This window comes from Ranitomeya variabilis, chromosome 7, assembly GCF_051348905.1.
Source record: "Ranitomeya variabilis isolate aRanVar5 chromosome 7, aRanVar5.hap1, whole genome shotgun sequence".
NCBI lineage: Eukaryota > Metazoa > Chordata > Amphibia > Anura > Dendrobatidae > Ranitomeya > Ranitomeya variabilis.
In genome coordinates, this window is record NC_135238.1 from 63820583 (window position 1) to 63843776 (window position 23194).

Consider the following 23194-nt stretch of genomic DNA (forward strand, 5'->3'; position numbering starts at 1 on the left):
TTAGTTTTTATTTCCAATAGACCTCTAAACATTTTTCGCTTATCTAACATATCGTGCTGCCCTAGGCCACTGCAGACTTTCCAATATTTCCCTGCACAATCACTTAAAAGGGTTATTTCCAAATGAACCCCAAAATATTCCTTATACATAGGATAAAGGATCATTTGATGACCACTTGAAAAAGGTCTTCACACCAAAACGTCGTCACAGGAGGCAGAATAAAACGTAAGACTTGCTTTTCACCATTGTTTGAGGAGCTGTCATTTGACTTATGATGATGAAATATACTCTGGGATGGACTCCCTGGTTATGACGTGCGCCTCTTTGTCTTAATAGACTTGGAAATTATTTCGGGGTGCGGTTTAACCCTTCATATTTTGATATCCGCTAGAGTCTGACCGTTAGGACCCCAAGCAATCCCAAGATTGGACTTCAGAACCCTGAGAATGGGGCTCTATAGCCTGAGCTGAATGGAGAAGAGGTGCGCATGCAAGGCCTCTGCTCCATTTATTGTCTCTGGGACTGCTGAGTGCAGTGCTCGGACCCACAGTGATCAGAAAGTCATCATCTAGCCATTACTTATTTGTTTGGAATAATCCTTTAAAAGAGAATCTGGCAAGGTCGTGTCCTGGCGGCCATGTAAGACGGACATGTAGAGCTGACATCATCCTGGTAATACACCACCATTGGCCCAGAGCACAGCGTGCATAGAAGACCCCAGAGCAGTGGGAAGGTGTCCGGTGCAGAAGGAGCAGAGTCCGGTGGCGTTTGGCGGTAGGGATGATGCTCAATAAGCCTCAGAAGGTGAAGGATCACGACAGCGCGGCATCCAAGTTGGCACCTACTCACAACAGCCCTGACATTGTCAGGATGGCAAAGAACTGAATAGAATCGCCAAGCTGGTGGACGTCTCCCCGGCTCACCTTACACAGCAGCTCAGGAACCGGAGGTCTTGGACGGTGAGGAGGGCATTATGGAGTTACAGCAGGAGGTAACAGCACCACTTCCTAAGCGGCAGTTGAGGGAGAGACCGATCCCAAGAGAGGGGGCCCATGTTTGCAGACATGGGTTTGACACTCCCTCTCAGAGAAATTACACTCCTATTGGCGGCTGCAGCTCCACTATAGATGGTCTCAGAATACAAGTTGGTGAAAATATAGAGGACATCAATCATTTCAGATAGGACATGCATAAATTCAATGACAGCATGGAGGAAGTGGAGAAAAAGGGGTGCCTGAAAAGGCAGAGGGCCAAGACCCAGTCATTTCCTTATAATCCTGGCTTGCAGACACGTTTGGCAAGAGAGTGGTGTCCCCTTCTTTGCCATGGAGAGCGCTCACAGTGTCCCTGCACAACCAGGCCCACCTGGAGCACCACCTCACCCTACTATAATGAAACTCCTTCATTTTCGCAAAACAGGCATGCTCCTATACAAAGCAAGAGATCACAAAGCTTTAACCATCAACGGAGTTGGTGTGTCCATATATCTGGAGGTTAAGCCTCCATTAATCAATGAATTAATAAATAAAATAAATGATAACATAGTTGTTGGGGGTATATAGAAAGAGAAAAGCAATAAAGAAATGTGGAAATATATGGGGACCCTGGATGAAAGGTCCAGGTCTGCCCTCTTGTGCATTGATAGGCTATGGAAGGTTATGGCCGTTAATCATTCCAGGTTAGAAGGTGACAGTATCCCAGAGTAACCGTCAGAGGGATTGTGAAGGTCATGAAGTTCAGGGCCGACTCTTCAATGTCTGTCAATTCAGGATATACGTGGATTATTGAAACACGTACAGTTTGTTCTAGAATGTTATCTGGTGAAAGGGGGAATTGGGGAGAGAGATTGGGTTATATTTTTTATAACAATTAACCCCTTAATGATCTAGGATGTGTGACTACAGACTTGTACCATAAGACACAGCCCCTTTAAGTAAATGGTTTTTGGCCACATTATATATATATATTTTTTTTATTTTTTTTTTGCTTTTTAGGCATGTCCTGCAAACTTCAGCACAGTGTTTCTGGTCTGTAATTTTGTCACACAGATGAAAAATGTGCTTTAATTACTTTATCAAATATCAAAAAGTGTAGCACTAGTAGTAAACTACAAAGGAAAATCTGAAGCTGAAAACCTACCAGATGCCTAGTTATATCATCAGTGTGATTCATATTTCTTCGGATCAGATCGGCTTGACGCGTTAAAGCTTGCATTCGTTGGTCAAAAGCATCCTCAAATATTTTATTTACCCGGCTGTCAATTAGACACTGAATCTGTTGAAAAAAAAACCAATGTATTGTTACAAGAAGAGCCTTTCTATTTCACTAGAATAAGCAAAACAATGAAAAAAATAACAGCCATCGTCTGCTCCATGAGATGACAGCAAGGACAGCGCTGACTGCAGTAAAGACAGGATTCAGAGGGGGAGTTTTTGCATCTTGGTTTGATGACGGTTCGGTTCCCTCTCTCATTCAGTAACCTGTCGATGTCTGGTGCAGGACCGTCAATCCTACAGGTCATGTCAGAAGGTTGACTGTCTACGAACAGGGGTTGCTTACTCCATATATGTGATATCCAGGTACTTTGAAAATGTTCTGAAAGCACGATGGAGGAAGGTATCCATGACAAGATCAAACTCCATCCCTCCCAGTAAAGGTCCACTTCTGAGGACTTTTTTTTTGCTGTATTACTTAAGTCCCTGCACTCCATGCAGCCTCCGCTGCTGAGCCTGCATGTTTTCCAGCACGTGTCAGCTGATTTTAATCAGCTGACATGTGCCGCCAACAGTCGAAGGTGGAGTCGCGATCCACACAGGGCTGTTAACTTGTTAAATGCCACAGTCAATCTCAAACAGCGGCATTTAACATGGCCGCGCTGGAAGCGTGTCACAAACCCTGCTTATCGGCACCCGTGTCACATGACAGTGGGGCGACGATGAGTTGGCATGACAACCCGGGGTCTGCAGGAGACTCCTGTGGTTGTCATTGCCAGATTGCAATGAGCGCCACCCAGTGGCCGGCGCTTATAGCAGATTAGCCATTTTAGCTACACATAGCAGGGCTGCAGCCCTGCCATGTGTAGTACAGGTAATTGGATGATCGCAGCTTCTAGTCTGCCATGAAGACTATTGAAGAAAGTGAAAAGTAAAAAAAAAAAAAAAAAAGTTTGAAAATATTTAAAAAAATATTTAAAAAATTAGAATGTAAACGTTCAATCACCCCCCATTTGCCACATGAAAAAAAAAAAGCCAGCATATTTGGTATCTCCACGTTCAGAAACGCCTGATCAAAAAATATGAAAAGAATTAATCCAATCGGTAATAAAAAAAAAAAAAAAAATCAAAATCCCAGAATTACATTTTTTTATTGCCGCAACATTGCAATTAAATGCAATAACTATATCGTATCTACACCAAAATGAAAATTAAAGCATCAATTCAGCACACAGAAGATAAGCCCTCACCCAGCCCCAGATCATGAAAACGGGTCTCAAAAAATTTCGGTATCACATACTTGCGTACCTCATCTAAAGTATTAGCAGACGTTTTCGCTCGCTTTGAGTCAGGAACGTGACTGCTTTCTGAACAAGTCCGTTTCTTTTGACAGCCACCTTAATAAAGAAGAAAAGGGAATTGACATTATAATAGACACCCAATGATGAGATCCTCAACAATTCCTTCCAGAAGTCTAAGGAAGCATTCACATTTCCGTGCAAATCGGTCCGAGATCGGACTGCAATGCATGGACTGGCAGCGGGTCTAGAAGTATAAGAAGCTGTCCCGCTCGGATCACGAGACCAGCGGCCAGTCCGTACATTGCGGTCCAATCTCCACGATTTGCATGGACGTATCAGTGCTCTCTATGGGCGATTTCCAATACTGCAGAAATGTATCCGAATAGGGTGGTTTCTGATGAATGGGACAGAACTTTCAGCAACTATATAGGCAGCAAATAAGCAATATGTACCGTATTTTTCCGACTATAAGACGCACTCTTTCCCCCCCCCCCCCCCCAAAAGGGGGGAAAATGGGGGGTGCGTCTTATAGTTGGAATACAGGCTTACCGGCAGTGGTGTGGCGGCAGCAGAGGTGCGGGGATGGAGGCGGCGCAGTGAGCGGTATGGCGTGAGCGGGGTCCTTTTCACAGGTGAGGTGATGCAGCAGCCTGGTAAGCAGCAGAACCAGGTGAATCATGTTGTTATCGGTGGTGGTGGCCATCTTCCTGAGGCCGCGTGTGCGCAGATGGAGTGCTCTGCTTCCCGGGGCTTCAGTTTAATGGCCACGGGAGGCCGCGCGTGCGCAGATGGAGATCGCGTTGGCCATTTTCCTGAAGCCGAGTTCACAGATTTAGATCTCGGCTTCAGGAAAATGGCCGCCGCGATCTCCATCTGTGCACGCGCAGCCTCCCGCGGCCATTTTCCTGAAGCCCCGGGAAGCAGAGCACTCCATCTGCGCACACGTGGCCTCAGGAAGATGGCCGCCACCACCGATAACAACATGATTCACCCGGCTCTGCTGCTTACCGGGCTGCTGCATCACCTCACCTGTGAAAAGGACCCCGCTCACGCCATACCGCTCACTGCGCCTCCTCATCCCCGCACCTCTGCCGCCGCCACACCACTGCCGGTAAGGGAAGGGACCCTGCTCAGGTGCACGCCGTACCGCATCACCCCACCTCTGCTGACACCATGCCTCCTGTGACCCTGCTCTGCCACCGCCAGTCCTCAGGTAAGATACTGTAAATTCGGACAATAAGACAGACCCCCATCTTATAAAAAATCTTTTTTTCTGCAATTTTCACCCCAAACTTGGGTTGCGTCTTATGGTCCGGTGCGTCTTATAGTCCGAAAAATACGGTATATATGGGTGCAATACCAGTACAATCACAGATGATGAGGTCAATAACTCAGTGTGGTGAAAAAATGAATAAAAGATGTCCATATGGTGTAGGTGCTATAATATGGGACAAAGACATAACCAGTAAGTCTCCATAAATGATGCGGAGTTGGGAAGCCGCCATACAAATTAGATGGCCGATAGTCAACATTATGGTCCAGATTCATTACTGAATTTTTTCCAGATTTCTGCATGAACAACTCTCAATAGGTGACTTTTTGATTTGCGATAAATTCATCAAACGATTTGCTCCCTTTCTTAAACTTGTCTTTTGTGGTTTAGTTAATTTTCTGGATTTTTACAACAACGTAGTTGTCCAGATTAGACTGATTCATCAAATGCAACTTTGTCAAAAGTTACTAAATGTTTGTGTAATTAAATCTCCTTAGGCTATGTGCACACGTAAGAAAAGAGGTGCAGAATTTTCTGCACAAAATCTGCATCTGCTGGCAGAATCCGCAGCTGCGTTTTTTATGCGTTTTTAGTGCAGATTTTATTTCTATAACAGAGGGGTGCAGAAACGCTGCAGAACTGCACAAAAGTAGTGACATGCACTTCTTTGAAATCTGCAGCGTTTCTGCGCAGATTTTTCTGCACCATGTGCACAGCTTATTTTTTTTTTTCACATAGATTTACATTGTACTGTAAATCTGCTGCAGTTCTGCACCAATTCTGCACTAAATCTGCATTGTGTGCACATATCCTCAGAATGATTTTATGTATGCCTGAAATAATTGTGAAATTTTGTTTTGAGCTTAAAAAGGAAAAAAAAAAGAAAGATGATTTTTGACTCTGCAAAAAACAAACAAATCCCGTGTGCCATTTTTAAGAATTTAATTAAAAAATAAATAAATAAATAACACGGAAACAAATACACCAAGATAAAAAAAGAAAAATAAAAGTATACAGAAAAAAAGGAGATCGTACAGATTTGCAAATCTGCAAGTCGCCCTATATTTTTGCAGATTTCTGGTGAAACGTTGCAAAACTAGCCCAGGGATAACTTCAAGACAAATTTGCAACAAAAACAGATAACAATAATGACAAAAATAGATAATATTTGTATCAAAAATCTGGTTGGAAAATTCCCACTTCCCCTCCATACACATTAAAAGAAAGTTGTTCGAAGCCATCAGTTTTGGAGGGAGCCCCCCTGCCCTGACAGATGATCTGGGGAAGAAAATAATTTTGTGTGTACATACCCTCCAACCCAGAGTCATCGGCAGCGACATCAGATCCGGGCATGGGCTGGTCAGAATCAGAAACTGCATCGAAGGTCGATGGAGGAGTCAATGCTCTAGAACCACCAGCAGTGGAATTAGAGGGATCAAGCTCCTTTTCGGGAACTGAAGAACTGTCTGGATCTGGGGGTTCTGCTGGTGTCACATCAATGGACGATGTCGTCTTAAGGCTCTTGTCTTCATCAATTATTTGTACCGTTATGGATGCATTCAGATTCTCAGAAATGGCGCTGCATGTAGAGTTTGTCTGTTCACCCTCGGTCTTCACATCCTCATCGAACCCCTGAGTTTCGGTGTTTGTGGAGGCAGTGACTTGCTGTATGGCAGTAATATGATTTTCAGGGGCATCGGTATTGAAATCATGAACTAGGAAATGCGCTGTGTGAGAAAAAGGGACATCTTCAGATTCTTTGGAGACCCCTTCCCAGGTTTCATTATAAGAACACCCGATGTTAATCCCAGAGTCCACTTGCGACACCTCTATAGAAACCTTCAGTCCGTTATGGAAGACTCCCTGGCTTTTATTGATTCCTGGTGCAGGGTTATCCTGTGCAGTAAAGTTCGTCTCACAGATTATTTCTGGCTGCTGCACTGTTTTTACAGGGGTTTCTTCTGTAAGGGTGCTCTCACTTTTATTGGTGGTCTCACTGTTGGAAGAGTTTTTCAGTTTGAGTGTGGCCAGTTGCTGCCGACAGCTCGCCGTCATAGTTTTTCTGGCTCGGAATTTTTTTCGTGCTGGCCCATTTGAAGGTGAAACCAGGAAAGCCTAGTAGAAAGAAAAGAAATATCTGAATAGGTTTCAGAGTCAAAATCAACATATTTAGAGCTCAGTTTCATAACGTCAGAGCACAATTTAAAGGGACTGACCAACCCTTAACATTTTTAAAAATTGCAGCCAATGGGTTAAAATAACAAAAGGAGTAATAGTCACCCTACGTCATCTCCTTCTCCCGATGCTTTGCCATGGTCTCAAGGATGAAGTGGCGAGTCATCCCCACACATTTCATGTCACCACATCGCGGCTTTAGCCATAGACTGGATGGGGAAAGGGGAACCATTGGCACAAGATTGGAAGAGGATGGCTCAGGTTAATTTTGCTAATTTTATTATTTTAGACAACTGGCTGCTGTCTGAAAAATATAATAAAAAATAATGGTTAAAACTTAAAGGGTATTCAGAAACTACAATAGGCCATACGTCATGACCTGTGGGGGTCTTACACTTCAGAAGGTTCTCTGCTCTGGTCCAATGCACCCAGTGTGTGTACAGCGCCAGCAATGACCATCCAGATCTATACATACTTATATCTTACTACGGAAGATGACAGGTGCCATGAGATCAATAATTAGATTTCACAGACTGCAAAACAGGCCATATAGCATCACGAGCAATTGATATACGACAACACATATGGGAATGGTCAGCAAACTGCAACATGCCCGAGAAGAAAGGCTACCCAGGACCAGCAAGGTTTATATTATTCAATCACGTAGGGCTGACATACTCCGCAGTGTCGTACAGACTGTTATCATTCCCATCGGTCCCTGTAGGGAGAATGTGCAAAGATTATGCCGGTGTTATCCATGGACGAATTAGAACCGAGGACCCCAGCAAAGTAATGGCCACTAAACCGCTGAAGCTCGAACTAAATAGTTGGCGCAAATCAGTTCACAAGTCTCATTCCATTTGCCATGACAATGGTCTGTGGCCACTGGAATGGTCATCTGTGGTTCATACGTTGATTAGCTGACCTGGCAGAACTTTAGGCTAGTTAATCATAAGAAGCCGCGGACGCCGTCAGTTAAGAGACAGTAGACCCTCTCCCATTCCAGCAGCCATAGACCAATGAATGGGAAGGAATGGGATACGAGAATAAATTTGCATCAAGTCTAATTCTGATGATGACAACAAGTTATGCTGAAGACTAGCGTTGGGTCAAATCGATAAACACGTCCCAATCAATCTGCCATGAAAATGGTCTGTGGTCGCTGGACAGGACCAGGTGTACTGTTACCTGACGGTGCCCATGGCTCTTTTGATTAACCGGCTTGGCATGACTTCAAATGTACATCACGCCACAACGATGATGTTACACCAGGCCGGCCGGTGTAAGCCATAATCATCAACATTAACAGAAATAAACACTTGAAATAGATCACTCTGTTTGTAATGACTATATAATATATGAGTTTCACTTTTTTTTTACTGAAGAACTGAAATAAACTAACTTTTTGATGAAATTCTAATATTGTGAGAAGCACCTGTATATGTTACTTATATTTTGGTCAGAATTTAAATAATCTCAGAACTTAGTTAGAACCACAAAAAAAAAGTTTTGGCTTAGTGGTGCCACTTTCTGTCTGAAACTCGGAAGTTTATTTTTACTTCTGTGATGGAGGAATTGTTTTTTTTTTTTTTTTGCGTGGCGAGTTGTTGTTCTTCACACTTAGCTAGTTGAGCTACGTCCATCGACTATTGTTAAAGAGGTTGTCCACTACTTTTACACTGATGACCTATCTGTAGGATAGGTCATCAATGTCTGATTAGCCGGGGTCCGAAACCCAACACCCCCGCTAATCAGCTGTTATCAGTGTAGGCAACGATGGCTGCTGGACAGGAGTACTTATTTGCGGACCTGGCAGTCTACTTGTAGTGGGATTACTTCAGGCCGATATCAGCTGATAGGCGGGGGTGCCAGATATCGGACACAGGCCGATCAGATATTGATGACCTATACTAATGATAGACCATCGATGTAAAAGTAAAGGTACCTTCACACTAAACGATATCGCTAGCGATCCGTGACGTTGCAGCGTCCTGGCTAGCGATATCGTTTAGTTTGACACGCAGCAGCGATCAGGATCCTGCTGTGATATCGCTGGTCGTTGAACAAAGTTCAGAACTTTATTTGGTCGTCAGACCGGCGTGTATCGTCGTGTTTGACACCAAAAGCAACGATACCAGCGATGTTTTACACTGGTAACCAGGGTAAACATTGGGTTACTAAGCGCAGGGCCGCGCTTAGTAACCCGATGTTTACCCTGGTTACCAGTGTAAAATGTAAAAAAACCAAACAGTACATACTCACCTTCGCGTCCCCCGGCGTCCGCTTCCCGCACTGACTGACTGCCGGCCGTAAAGTGAAACCACAGCACAGCGGTGACGTCACCGCTCTGCTGTTAGGGCCGGCGCTCAGTCAGTGCAGGAAGCGGACGCCGGGGGACGCGAAGGTAAGTATGTAGTGTTTGTTTTTTTTACATTTTACGCTGGTAACCAGGGTAAACATCCGGTTACTAAGCGCGGCCCTGAGCTTAGTAACTCGATGTTTACCCTGGTTACCCGGGGCCTTCGGCATCGTTGGTCGCTGGAGAGCCGTCTGTGTGACAGCTCTCCTGCGATCAAACAGCGACGCTGCAGCGATCGGCATCGTTGTCGCTATCGCTGCAGCGTCGCTTAATGTGAAGGTACCTTAATGGACACCCTCTAATGATGGATCCAGGCGTTATCTGTCATGGTAAGTGTGCCTGTGATGATAGTGAGCTGAAAAGTGATCTGGACAGAGCAGATAGATAGCATCAGTCTATCATGACTCTCAGAAGCCAGAAAACTACATTTTTTAAATATGCATAATAAATATGCATAATATATTTATAGGTATAATATATAAATATAACACCCAATCTTATAGAAATATATTTAACATCTTTAAAAAAAATCCTAAAAAATAAATAAAATCAAAAAGGACAGAGTAGTAAATAAAAAGAGAATTATGATGAAGGAGAGCCGATGACATAACTGTCAGAACTCTAGAATGAAATTTACGTCTGAAGGCTTCTCCATGGCTAATGTCATGAAGGGTTATCAACGTACCTGACAAGAGATATAGGCGCCTATTGTGAATGCACATGATATTACACACAAATTGAGCCGATGTGGCAATTTACAGCTTCATGCAAGCAGAAACCCTGATAGAAGCTTCATCAAATCCACTTCCCCATTCTCAAAAGCAAGAATCTACAAAAGGCTTTTTATTCCAGTCTTACGGCCTATAGCTCATACAACGCCATTGTGTGCAATGATCACAATGACAGCACCAAAGCTGAGTCATCAATTCACTCATTTCCCTGCACATTTATCCATTGCGGAAAGCTCACTGATGTATATACCAAGTGACCCCTATAATATGATGGGACACTTAAAAAGAACCTGTCAGCAGGATTTAGCCCTATAAACTAAAGCCGCGGTGGCCATATTGGCTCTGTGATGCTGATTAATATACCTGAAGTGAAGGGATTCGCTCAGTGGTTGCTGAATATTCAGCTTATGAAGTTACCGTATGTCTTGTGTGCTTCAGGGCAGGACGTAGGGGTTGGGTTATCTCATTCTTCGCCCCTCGCCCGCTTCCTCTGTTTCTTGTGCAGGTCACTCATTATTCAATAACCTTTCACATTTTTAAAATTCTGCACTGCTGCCATTATCCCCGAACCCTAATGAATTCAATGGGAGGCAAAACTGAACACATACGCAACACCTTAAGGGGGGAGACAAAAAGCCTCCCAAACAGCTCAAATTAGGGGCAGACACCAGGAAAAATGGCATCAATTGACCCAGAGTACAAATACTATAATTGTGCAGCATGGATGCATGAGACAGGGCCTGGGACAGGGTTTGGACCAGCATGTCTAGCTGAAATATTGATGAGTAACAGGATGACTGACAGGTGTAGGCCTGGTGCTTGGAGAGCCCTGCCAAATTCAGGCTACACACATGAAGGAGACCCAACTTGGGAGTACAAAAACCTTCCCAAAGGAAGGAAAACTGGCATCAATTGACCCACAGTAGAAATTTGATAATGGCACAGCAGCAGTCAGCCATGGGCCATGCATTGGGTATCGGGGTCTGGTCCAACATTTACAGCTTTGAGTTTAAGTTTAAATTAAGACCAGAGTTGAGCGAATTTGGTCGGGTCCCTGCTTATTTGGCAAGCTATAGCGCTTACCGAATAAGCTGCAGCAGGAAACCAGCTTTCTGGATTGCTCCGGCTGATCAGCTGTTCAGCTCTGCAGCTGCATGTGTTGCGGCTGTGTGACAGTCACGACACATGCATGGACAGCCCAATAAACAGGCTGTTTGAGCAGTTGCATGAGGTATCAGGGGATCCCAGCACAGCAGGCTTACACCAGTTCTTCACATACCTCGTCTTAATTAGAGTTGAGCGAATTTGCTCGGGTCACTGCTGCTACAGATAACCCAAAAGATGGAGACCCAACTTGGAGTCTCCACATTTAAAAAAAAATTGTAACAAAAGCAGCAGTAGCAACAGCAGGCAAAGAAGCCACGACAAAGGTGTCACAGACTGCAAAAATAACAGATCAATACAGCACACTAAAAATTACACCATCGCCCAGTCTGTGACTAGGGTGCAAAAGTCATTAGAGATCCATGACTTGTTCATCTTGATGAAAGTTAGGCGGTCTACACTTTCAGGGGACAGCCAGATTCGCTTATCTGTCAGGACACCAACAGCAGCGCTGAAGAAACGTTCTGAGAGAATGCTGGCTGCCGGGCAAGACAAAACCTTCAGGGCATGACAGGTGAGCTCAGGTCACTCTTCCATTTTTGAAGACCAAAATGCAAAAGGGTCGAAATTCCCCATGGCATTGATATAGAGCTTGAGATACTCCTGCACCATCCTCTCCAGTTGTTCAAAATGTATCAGACTTATACTCTGTTTTGCTGGTGCACAGGCTAGTCTAAAAAATGTGTACAATGACTCACAGAAACTGCTTTTGCTACTTACGCTGCTGCTGCTAATGTTTTTGCATTGATGACTCAAGGTTCCAGGGGTTGGAAGACTAACTGCGATGCACACGGTGTGCCTCACTGCTGTCTTGGAGAAGCATCTGGCAAAATTTACTATTGCACTGTGAAACTAAGAGTGGCAACCCAGTAGTCAGCAGCACCATTTCTAATCCTAACAATAGGGCATCATGTTGCAGGTAGTGCAGCAAGAAAGAGCTCATGTGTAGGTCGCTTACATGAGGTCCAAATCCATGGTGTGTCACTGGTGGGGTAACACCCAAGCTTGCTTCCTTCAAACCCACCCACCAACTACGAACAGAGAGGGGATCATTATCCTCTTCATCTCCTAACTGTTGCCCGTCCATCACCTCTTCCTCCTCAATTTGTTCCTCGGCTCCTGCACCATCATTAACAGTTTGTCTGGTACCATGATCCCCCCTTAATTGCTGTAATCCACCCTCCCATGGCATCCACCTGTGCGACAACAGTCCAGAACTTAGGAGATAATGTTATCCCGTCTGCATCCTCTTTCTCTGGGACAACATTTCCTCCCAGACTATTCGAAGTGTGTTCCAGCATGAAGATGACCAGAATAGTGATGTGGATGACGGCATCTTCAACACTAACCATCTTAGTAGCTATTTCAAAACAGCAGAAGGGTGCAGAGGTCCTTCATCTGTGCCCACTTCGCAAGTGTGACTTGCACCACGTCCGTATTACGTTGGCACAGGCTATGCAAAAGGACCAGGGCTCGTTGCCGCTGCCACAGTCGCTGCAACATGTGGAGAGTGGAATTCCACTTTGTCGGCATATCGCATAGTAAACCGTAGTGATGCAAGTCGATAACCAGCGGGCTGCAAGAGCACACAGCGACTGTGCATTCCGCAGCAGTGCATACAGGCAGGAATAGTGGTGGAGAAATTGCTCTACCACCAGGTTAAAGGGAACCTGTCACCCCCCCCCCCAGTCGTTTCAAACTAAAAGAGCCACCTTGTGCAGCAGTAATGCTGCATTCTGACGAGGTGGCTCTTTTAGTTCTGGGTGCTGTAACTAGAGAAATAATCCATTTTTTAATTTGCCAGAAATACCTTGTCTTCAGGCAAGGAGGCAGGCGTTTCCCCCCTGCAGCAGACGCCACACAGCCGTCACTCAAATCTTCTTGGCGCCGCCTCCTCCTCACCGCTGTTCTGCAAATAGCCGGCGCCTGCGCTCTTTTCCCCTGCCTAGTGCAGGCACAGTGAGCGATGCCCGTCTTTCCTCATATGCAGCCCAGCTGACTGCTCCTGTGCGGCCGCCCTGCCTGTGAATCCCAGCCCCGCAATGTGAATAAATCATAAGTCACTGTGGGGATGGGAATCACAAGCAGGGCGGCCGCACAGGCGCAGTCAGCTAGACTGCATATGAGGACAGAGGACGGGCAGCGCTCACTGCACCTGCACCAGGCAGGAGAAAAGAGCGCAGGCGCCGGCTATTTTCAAAACAGCGGTGAGGAGGAGGCGGCGCCAAGAAGATTTGAGTGACGGCTGTGTGGCGTCTGCTGCAGGAGGGAAAGGCCTGCCTCCTTGACTGAAGACAAGGTATTTCTGACAAATTAAAAAACGGATTATTTCTCTAGTTACAGCACCCAGAACCAAAAGAGACACATTGTCAGAATGCAGCATTACTGCTGCACAAGGTGGCCCTTTTGGTTTGAAACGACTGGGGGGGGGGGGGGGGGGTGACAGGTTCCCTTTAAGGATATGAACCATGCGAGACCTGTGTGTGAGGTTGCCCCGAAGTAGAACCACCACCAAGTTTGCACGGTTATTGCACAAGGCCTTCCCTGCATCCAGGTTCAGTGGAGGCAGAAAAGTTGGCCTGGATAGCATAGCTGTCCACAACTATTAAGCTGTGTGACTGCGATCTCACAGGCATACTAATTTAAACACTGCCTGGTTGCAGTGAGCCCTGGGTGCGCAGTATGGAGGTGGGGGGATTCTCTCTGCATTATTGGAACGCATGTCTCATTAAGGGAGAGGTTGAGGGCGCAGGTGGAGGCCCTAGAGGAGGTGGCATTAGAAGCAGTGGAGGAAGTATTAGATACAGAGGTTTGTCCCACAAGCCTTGGTGATTCCAAGACTTGTGGAGCAGCCCTTTGCCCCCACAACCACCAGTCACCCAGTGCCCAGTCAGCGAGATGTAATGCCCCTGGCCATGTTTGCTGGTCCAGGGGTCAGTAGTCAAATGCACCTTGGCAGACACAGACATTTTTCAAGGAACGGGTAATGTTGTCTTCAACATGATGGTGTAGCGCAGGCACAGCTTTCTTAAAGGGAACCTGTCACCCCGTTTTTTCCGTATGAGATAAAAATACTGTTAAATAGGGCCTGAGCTGTGCATTACAATAGTGTTTTTTGTGGACCCCGATTCCCCACCTATGCTGCCGAAATACGTTACCAAAGTAGCCGTTTTCGCCTGTCAAGAGATGCGAACTCTGCTTCAGGAAAATGGCCGCCGCGATCTCCATCTGCGCACGCGCGGCATCCCGCGGCCATTTTCCTGAAGCCCCGGGCAGCAGAGCGCTCCATCTGCACACGCGCGGCCACAGGAAGATGGCCGCCCCCACCGATCACCAGGGGAATAGCGCAGATCGCTCTCTTTTCCCTCCCCTGTGCAGTGGATTCTGGACTTGGGCATGCGCAAACCACTACGCCACCAACGGAAAAATAAGCAAGATCTGGGGGAAGACACCACGCCCAACTGACCAGACCAGCCTGATTGACAGGCGAAAACGGCTACTTTGGTAACGTATTTTGGCAGCATAGGTGGGGAATCGGGGTCCACAAAATACACTATTGTAATGCACAGTTCAGGCCCTATTTAACAGTATTTTTATCTCATACGGAAAAAACGGGGTGACAGGTTCCCTTTAAAGAGGTAATGGCGACTGGGCAACTGAGACGGCCATCAGCTTTCAGAAACAGTCTATATCCACCAGGCGGAAAGGCAGCATTTCCAAGGCCAACAGATTGCAGATGGTTGAGTGCAAGCTCTTAGTTTTGGCATGTGTAGGAGGAAACACTATTTTATATGACCACAAATGTGGGACCGAGGGCTGGCTGCTGTGCTGAGAGAGGGTGTAGGGTAAACAAGACAAACTGCTGGACTAAGTGCGGTGCAGGTGGAGATGTTACTGTGCATTGAGAAAGATTTGGTGTGCTCAGTGAAACAAAAACAGCAGGCATCGGTAAGAATACCACCAGCCACTAGGTACACCGATATGATCATAAAGGCTTACCCATGATGAAAAGTAAATCCCACGGACTCCCTGGCGCCAGGGAGTCCGTGGGATTTACTTTTCATCATGGGTAAGCCTTTATGATCATATCGGTGTACCTTGTGGCTGGCGGTATTCTTACGTATATAATTTGATTATGGATTTTATGACACGCTGTGCCTCTCTTATCTTGTACATTGGTATATGTACCGGGCCTCTACCATGATATACTATACTTTTATTCCCATGAACTCTCTGTCATACCACTAGTTTTGTTCCTCGGATGTCTCCTGTGTAAATTGTATTATGTTGTTTTGATAATTGTTCTTTCGTATTTATTCAATAAATTTACTATTTTATAATGATTTGTGAGGTTTCGCCCCTGCAAACTGCAGACTCGCGACCGATGCTGGCCAAAGTCAACATTGTGGCTGAGAACGCAGTGCTTGTCGTGGTTGCATCATTCTGTGTCTGTGTGGCAAGCCGCAATATAACCTCCTCTTCTTCCTCCTCCTCTGCTGAGTGACTCAGCAGCATGCCTCTGGGTTCACACCAAGTGGGATCTACAACCTCATTGTCATCATCTGGAATAGAATGTGTGAACAGCTCTGTAAAGGCAACCATCTGTAGTTCCTCACAGTCAGTTGACCAGTTGGAGAGTTGCGACACAGGGGGAAACAAGGGTAACTTGGGTGCCTGCTCTGAAGATTGTACTGTGTGATGTTAAGGTGGAGGAAAAGGAGACGCCATTTGATGCCATCCACTGGAGCACATGGTCTTTCTGGCTCTCATTTACAAAGCGTACCGCTCTGCGGCTGCTAAAGAAAGGGAGTCGAGTAGCCCATCCAGTAACAGATGTTGTCAGTTATCTTTGGAAAGGATGAGATGCTATTTGTTCAGTAGAGCTTAAAGTAACATTACCACCTAACCCATGTACACGTCGAACACCAAGCCTATTCCCCTTTCCATCACGACCTCGCTTTTTTCCTCAATCATTTTGGATGTTCCCTTCCCCTTTTTTAAACAAGCTGTTCCATAACTGTAGGCCCAGACCCCTCAGTCACCTGTAACTCAATCAACAATCGGTATTTATTTGCTGAGATAGTGCGCCTGCAAAACAATATTAGCCTAAACGATTTTGCTTAGATAATGGAGCTCGTGTCTGCACCCCAATATCAGCCCAAACGATTTTGATTAGGAAATGTGGACTCCTGCCTGAACAGCACTATTAGCACAAGCTAGTTAGATGCTGGAAGGTCAATTTAACACAGGATCTAATCAAACTATATGACAAGTTGAAGCAGCAGCCACGCTACACTGTTACACTGACAAAATGGGGCCAGCAAAACAACATGTCCGCTTTTTCTATGTAGAGGGAAATGTGACTTTGTCAGCTAATGACAGAAACCCTTGTGTCCTGACGTTGCGGATGGTTTCTGCACCCTGATTGGCTGCTGGAATGTACATACTAAGTTAATTGAAAAATAAAAAGTTACAGTCAGCATCTAAGCTGACCTATACTCACTCCCCTCATAAGACACGTACCCCCCAGCTCATCATATAGCACCACTATCCTAAGTCATAACAAAAAAGGGATCATTTAACGAACTGCACCTGAATTTAGCCAACTTTGAGGAAAAATACTTGGGAATCTGAACACGAACCTTAATGCGCTAAGTTCATACAGAATTTGAGATTGGCTAACGTTTTCCGAACAAGTCCATTCAACTCTACTCATTACCTCTATAAAAGACACCTGTTCACACACTCCAACCTCTCCACCGAGGCCAAAACCAAATAGCTGTCTAAGGACACCAGAGACAAAATTGTAGACTGCACAAAGCTGGAATTGGCTACAGGACAATAGGCAAGCAGCTTGGTGAGAAGGCAACAACTGTTGGCACAATTAGAAAATGGAAGAAATTCAACATGACTGTCAATCTTCCTCAGTCTGGAAGTTCATGCAAGATCTCGACTCGTGGAGTAAGGATGATTCTGAGAAAGGTCAGAAATCAGTCCAGAACTACACAGGAGAACCTGGTCAATGACCTGAGGAGAGCTGGGGCCACAGTCTCAAACATTACCATTAGTAACACACTACGACATCATGGATTTAAATACTGCAGGGCATGCAAGGTACCCTCTGCTCACACCAGAACACATCCAGGCTCATTTGAAGTTTGCCAATGACCATCTGGATGATCCACAGGAAGCCTGGGAGAAGGTCATGTGGTCAGATGAGACCAAATTACAGCTTTTTGGTATCAACTCCACTGGCCGTGTTTGGAGGAATAAGGATGAGTATAACCACAAGAACACTGTCCCAACCTTGAAGCATGGTGGTGGTGGTGGTGGGGAAATATCATACTTTGGAGGTGTTTTTCTGCAAAGGGGACAGGATAAGTGCACTGTATTGAAGGGAGGATGGATGGGGTTATGTATCTGGAGATTTTAGCCAACAACTTCCTTCCATCAGTAAGAGCATTTCAGATGGGTCGGGACTGGGTCTTCCAGAATGGCAATGACCCAAAACACACAGCCAGGGTAATTGAGGAGTGGCTCCGTAAGGAGCTTTTCAAGGTCCTGGAGTGGCCTAGCAAGTCTCCAGACCGGAACCCAATAGAAAAACTTTGGGAGGGAGGTGAAACTCAATGTTCCCTCCCCAGCGACAGCAACAAAACCTTAAAGATCTGGAGTAGACCTGTAAGGAGGATTGTCCTAAAATCCCTGCTGCAAACAAAGGTTTCTGTACCAAATATTAAGTTCTGCTTTTCTATTGTATCAAATACTTATTTCATGCAATAAAATGCAAATTAATTATATAAAAATCATACAATGCGATTTTCTGGTTTTTATTTTTAGATTCTGTCTTACAGTTGAAGTGTACCTATGATAAAAATTATCGACCTCGCCATTGTTTGTAGGTGGGAAAACTAGCAAAATTGTCAGTGTATCAAATACTTACTTCCCCCCACTGTATATGCAGGTCAGTAGCATTATTTTTTTTTTTTTTTTTTTTTTGGGGGGGGGGGTGACAGGTTCCCTGTAAGATGATTCAGCAGCAGAACACTTTATGATACGATTACTTTCATGGGTCATCTAACAAAAAAGATTGTTAAAAGTGAGCTCCAATGTAAAAGGGGCTGTATGTCATCCATATCAGATTGGTCAGGATGTGACAGCTAGCACCCCTGCAGATCAGATTTTCTCAGTGGGGGACATAAGTTATCAGCTGCAGTGTGGAACTACAGAGCTTTATCAACTGTATAGTGGTTGCAGCCGGGTATTGCACATACACGCTTATTCATTTGTATAGGGATGGGTACGCAGTACCTGGCTACGGCCAAAATGCAGTTGACAGAGCTGTGTAGTTCCACAATGCAATAAACCACTTCTGACAGCTGGCTCCAAGAACAGATGATCGACAAGGGTGATGGGTGTCAGACCCTCACCAATGAGATACTTATACATCCTAAGGATAGGCCATCAAAAGTACAGGACAACCCCATTACGTGCCAAACTAGCCAACACAGACAAAACTAGATGTTAGTCTTGTGCATTCAGTCTCAAAAAGGTCAACATTAGTCACAGACCTAGAAAAATCATAGCCAGGTCTAGAGGGGCTCATCCTGCAAGTTACACCAGTTTGCCACTTAGGCTTTTTATGACGAGGAATGATTTCGCGAGAGGTAACGAGGAAATATGAAGCCCAATAGACTAACTAAAATTTATGTCAGAATATGGTGAGAAATCTAGCTGAAGTAGATTTCAAGCTTTAGTATATAACTGTGCAAAAAATATTTTTAAGGACTCGTTAAGGCTACGTTCACATTTGCGTTGTGCGCCGCAGCGTCGGCGCAGCAACGCACAACGCAAACAAAAACGCAGAAAAACGCATGCACAACGCTGCGTTTTGCGCCGCATGCGTCCTTTTTTTCATTGATTTTGGACGCAGCAAAAATGCAACTTGCTGTGTCCTCTGCGCCCGGACGCGGGCGCCGCAGGGACGCATGGGGCGCAAAACGCAAGTGCGACGCATGTCCATGCGCCCCCATGTTAAATATAGGGGCGCATGACGCATGCGGCGACGCTGCGGCGCCCGACCCTGCGGCGCCGACCGCAAATGTGAACGTAGCCTAAAGAAGGGGCTAAGGGACTATTTGGACAGGCTGATCAGGGAACCAATGCAAAATACAGTTTACCCAAAGTAGCACCCTTCTTTATCTGTAGTCATAGCATTTTGCCTAGATCCCTAGCAGTCACAGCAACTACTTCCCTACTAGATACAGTGACTTATTGGGACTGCTGTATGTCTCATCTCCTTCCAGCAAACCTATCATGTGAGTGTTTTCTGCCCAGCAGTGGTGGTCTGTGGTTGATACTGCTGGAAAAGCTATACCTAGGTTCTGTAATGTTTCCAATTTAAAACAGTGACGACCAATCTGCCATTACCTATCTGTTCTGGAAACAGCAGCCAGCCCTATTCACATGAATGAGGCCATACGGCAATCCCCTGTACAAACAGTTGTGCATAGAGAACTAATTGTTGAAATGTTTTCATTTGCTTGAAGAAGTTGTACCCCTCAATCATAAAGGGATGGCGTATCACTTTACAATGTGAAAATATATTTAACTCCATGCAACTGGCACCAGCGGGAAGCCCCTGGCTACCAATGCCCACATGATAGCTTTATAGTTTCTAAAGAGCATTGCATTCAGGAGAAGAACGCTACCTTAACTATTCAAAGTAGCCGCCCTATAAGTCAAGGTCGCCTATAAATGAGCCTTGCTACATGTCAGACCGACGTTTTTGGAGTTCTTCCCTGTGTATGGCAAGATGCTGGTTGGCTGAGTGAGGGCATTGCATGGCCAATAAGTCACCCTCCTCCAGAACTCTCCCTCTGGGAAGGCCGTACCAATGCATGCAATTTGAAGCAAGAAAGCAGATTATTAGACAAAAACGTACTCCTGCACGCCTACATCATGCACGTGTCACAGTCATATGCTCATGCACAAGGACTATAATATCTAATATATATCTATCTATCTTCAACTGTCCTTCACTCCGGTTTCTGAGCATTTTTCAAAGGTGTGCCAGCTGTGAGCAACAAGAAATCTCTATGGAGGGATGTAATAACAGTGCAGGCACTCGCGGTCACAACAAGCTGACGAGAACGCTGAACTCCGCGCACAGAGAGGTGTACCACTACCTGGCACTGAGCAGTAGCCATCTCCAAACTCAACCACGGATGAGCATGACACAGTGTGTCACTTACATAATAGTCCTGTAGTCTGATGACGTCAGATACAGCCGTGACACAGGGAGATTTCCCACAGCAGACTCATATTTCACATACCACAGCGCTCAAAGATATGCACAATTCATTCAAATCCAATTACTGGTGAGCAATTATATTTTCCCTACACCCTGACAGCACTGTACTGAGACTAAAATAGAAGGAATCCCTAGGGACGTACAACCGCAGGAAAAAAAAAATCTTTCTTCTAAAAGGAAAGATTAGCGTAAAACAGGTCCAACCTGTACAGTTTACCGCAGGGCTGTGAAGTCGGTAAGTCAAACCTCCGACTCCCTTATCCATTCTTCACTACTGAGCCTGTACATAAAGTGCAGCACAGATTCATCTCCACTAAAAGCAGAGATCCTTAGATCAGGAACAGAACAGACATTTATAGGACATTTCATAACTTTCCCAAATTTTTATGAAAAAATATTCAGACATGCTGCATTGTACTGCTGTATTTTAGGAGTCGGTCCATTTTATACCGAGTCCACCAAAATGGACTCCACAGCCCCTGGTTTAAAGAAAGTAGAGGGAGAGGACCAGACTGTGGCTTTGCAGATCTGATCAACGGAAGCATTAGCCCTCTCTGCCCAAGAGAAAGCCATGGCTCTTGTGGTATGAGCCTCCCTACAAGGTAGGATTCTGACCTGATGCGGAGAAAGCTATGGTTATGGCTACTCTAACCCACCTAGCTACGGTGGTTGCCCCCTTACCTTTATTGGAACTGTGAAATAATATATTGTTGAGGACTTGCACCAGGGGCTCATGACCTCCTGACATCCAAAGAATGAAAAACCAGCTCATCCTGAGATTTTGCATTGTCACAAAGTTCTTCAGAACTCTCTCCTTGAATCTAGAAAAACTGGACACTACTGTCGGGAGAAAAACTGGACAGGGTTTTATGATCAACCTATCCTCCAGGAAGTATTAATCAAGACTGCATGTAGCTCACCCAACTGCCTACCTGAGGATAGTGCCACAAAAAGGACTGTTTTCAGGGCGAGTACCAAGAGTGGTAAATAAACCTGGCTCAAAGGGATCCTGCATAAGAGCATTTAATACAAGATTCAGTTGTCAGAGAGCTACTCTAGCTCCCCCCTTACTGGTCTGGACGTAAAGGAAGCTTTGATAAATCTGCATAACTACTGGTGTTCAGCGATTTTTTTGATCAAATAAAGCTCCTAAGGCTATGTGCACACGATGCAGATTTGGTGCAGAATTTTCTGCACAAAATCTGCATCTTCTGGCAGAAAACGCACCTGCGTTTTTTATGCGTTTTTAGTGCATTTCTTGCAGTGCAGTTTTGGTGCAGTTTTTTAGTGCGTTTTTTGTGCGGTTTTTTTATGCTGATTTATCAGCTTTTTAAAGCTAAATAAAGAGATTAATAAAAAAAAATTACGTGATGTAATTTCCTAGTCCAACCTCTTCTCAATCTCCATTTTGGAAAGCCATAACCACTTTCTGACAGGCCTCACCATGAGTGCTGGTAATGAAGAACACAGGGAAGAAAGTAGCCCACCGCATACCGAACAGCATGTTACTTCTGTCCGGATACGCAGGCCACAACGCCTCCAGATGATTGGGGTTTTACTGGAGTATCTGAACCAGCAAAGATTGCAGGTAAGGCTAGGTTCACATTAGCGTTGTGCGGCGCAGCGTCGGGCGCTGCAGCGGCGACGCATGCGTCATGCGCCCCTATATTTAACATGGGGGCGCATGGACATGTGTTGCGTTGCGTTTTGTGACGCTTGCGTCTTTTTTGGCGCTTTTTCGCATGCGTTTTGACGCGTTTTCGGCAACGCATGCGTTTTAGGACGCGTGCGTTCATTTGCAGAAATGCAAACTGTAGTAATTTCTAGCGGCTTTTTTTGCCGCAAAAAAACGCATGCATTTATTTGCGGCAAAAAAATGCATTGCTGTCTATGTAAACGCATGCGTTTTTATAGAAAAAAAACAGAAAACAAACTGAAAAGCCACCCACCACCATCAAGGTGATTAAGGAATCCAAACCCTAACCCTACCCGTTTAATGAACATTTTCTGACAGTCATAGTGCCACGTATTTCAGTCACGTTTAATGAACATTTTCTGACAGTCATAGTGCCACGATATTTAAGTGCCACGTGTTAAGTGCCACATTTTTAAGTACCACGTTTTTAAGTGCCACGTTTTTAAGTGCCACGTTTTTAAGTGCCACGTTTTTAAGTGCCACGATATTTCAGTGCCACGATATTTCAGTGCCACGATATTTCAGTGCCACGATATTTCAGTGCCACGATATTTCAGTGCCACGATATTTCAGTGCCACGATATTTCAGTGCCACGATATTTCAGTGCCACGTATTTAAGTGCCACGATATTTCAGTTTATTCAGATATTTAAGTGCCACGTATTTAAGTGCCACGATATTTAAGTGCCACGTATTTAAGTGCCACGATATTTCGGTGCCACGTATTTAAGTGCCACGTATTTAAGTGCCACGTATTTAAGTGCCACGTATTTAAGTGCCACGTATTTAAGTGCCACGTATTTAAGTGCCACGTATTTCAGTCACGTTTAGGGTTAGGGTTGATATTCATAGCCTAGATTTCGGAGTTCATTTAGCTCCAGGAAAAGAACGGGCAGTGCTATGAACTGGTGGCCTAGGAGCAGCATGGACGAGCTCTGGAGTAGGTGGCCTCTATACTGACCGCAGACC

The 23194-nt window shown here is 45.2% G+C and overlaps 1 protein-coding gene across 2 annotated transcripts in view; it reads right to left on the reverse strand.

Annotated features, from left to right (window-relative positions):
* The window catches only part of ATF7IP2 (activating transcription factor 7 interacting protein 2), a 40714-nt gene that overhangs the window by 11033 nt on the left and 6487 nt on the right, over window positions 1-23194 (reverse strand). For both annotated transcript variants that reach the window (XM_077275207.1, XM_077275206.1), the window contains exons 2-4: window positions 6098-6902; window positions 3522-3610; window positions 2140-2274 (exon numbers count right to left, since the gene is read on the reverse strand). In XM_077275207.1, the coding sequence (XP_077131322.1) occupies window positions 2140-2274; window positions 3522-3610; window positions 6098-6902 (1029 nt within the window). The remainder of the gene's footprint in view (window positions 1-2139; window positions 2275-3521; window positions 3611-6097; window positions 6903-23194) is intronic.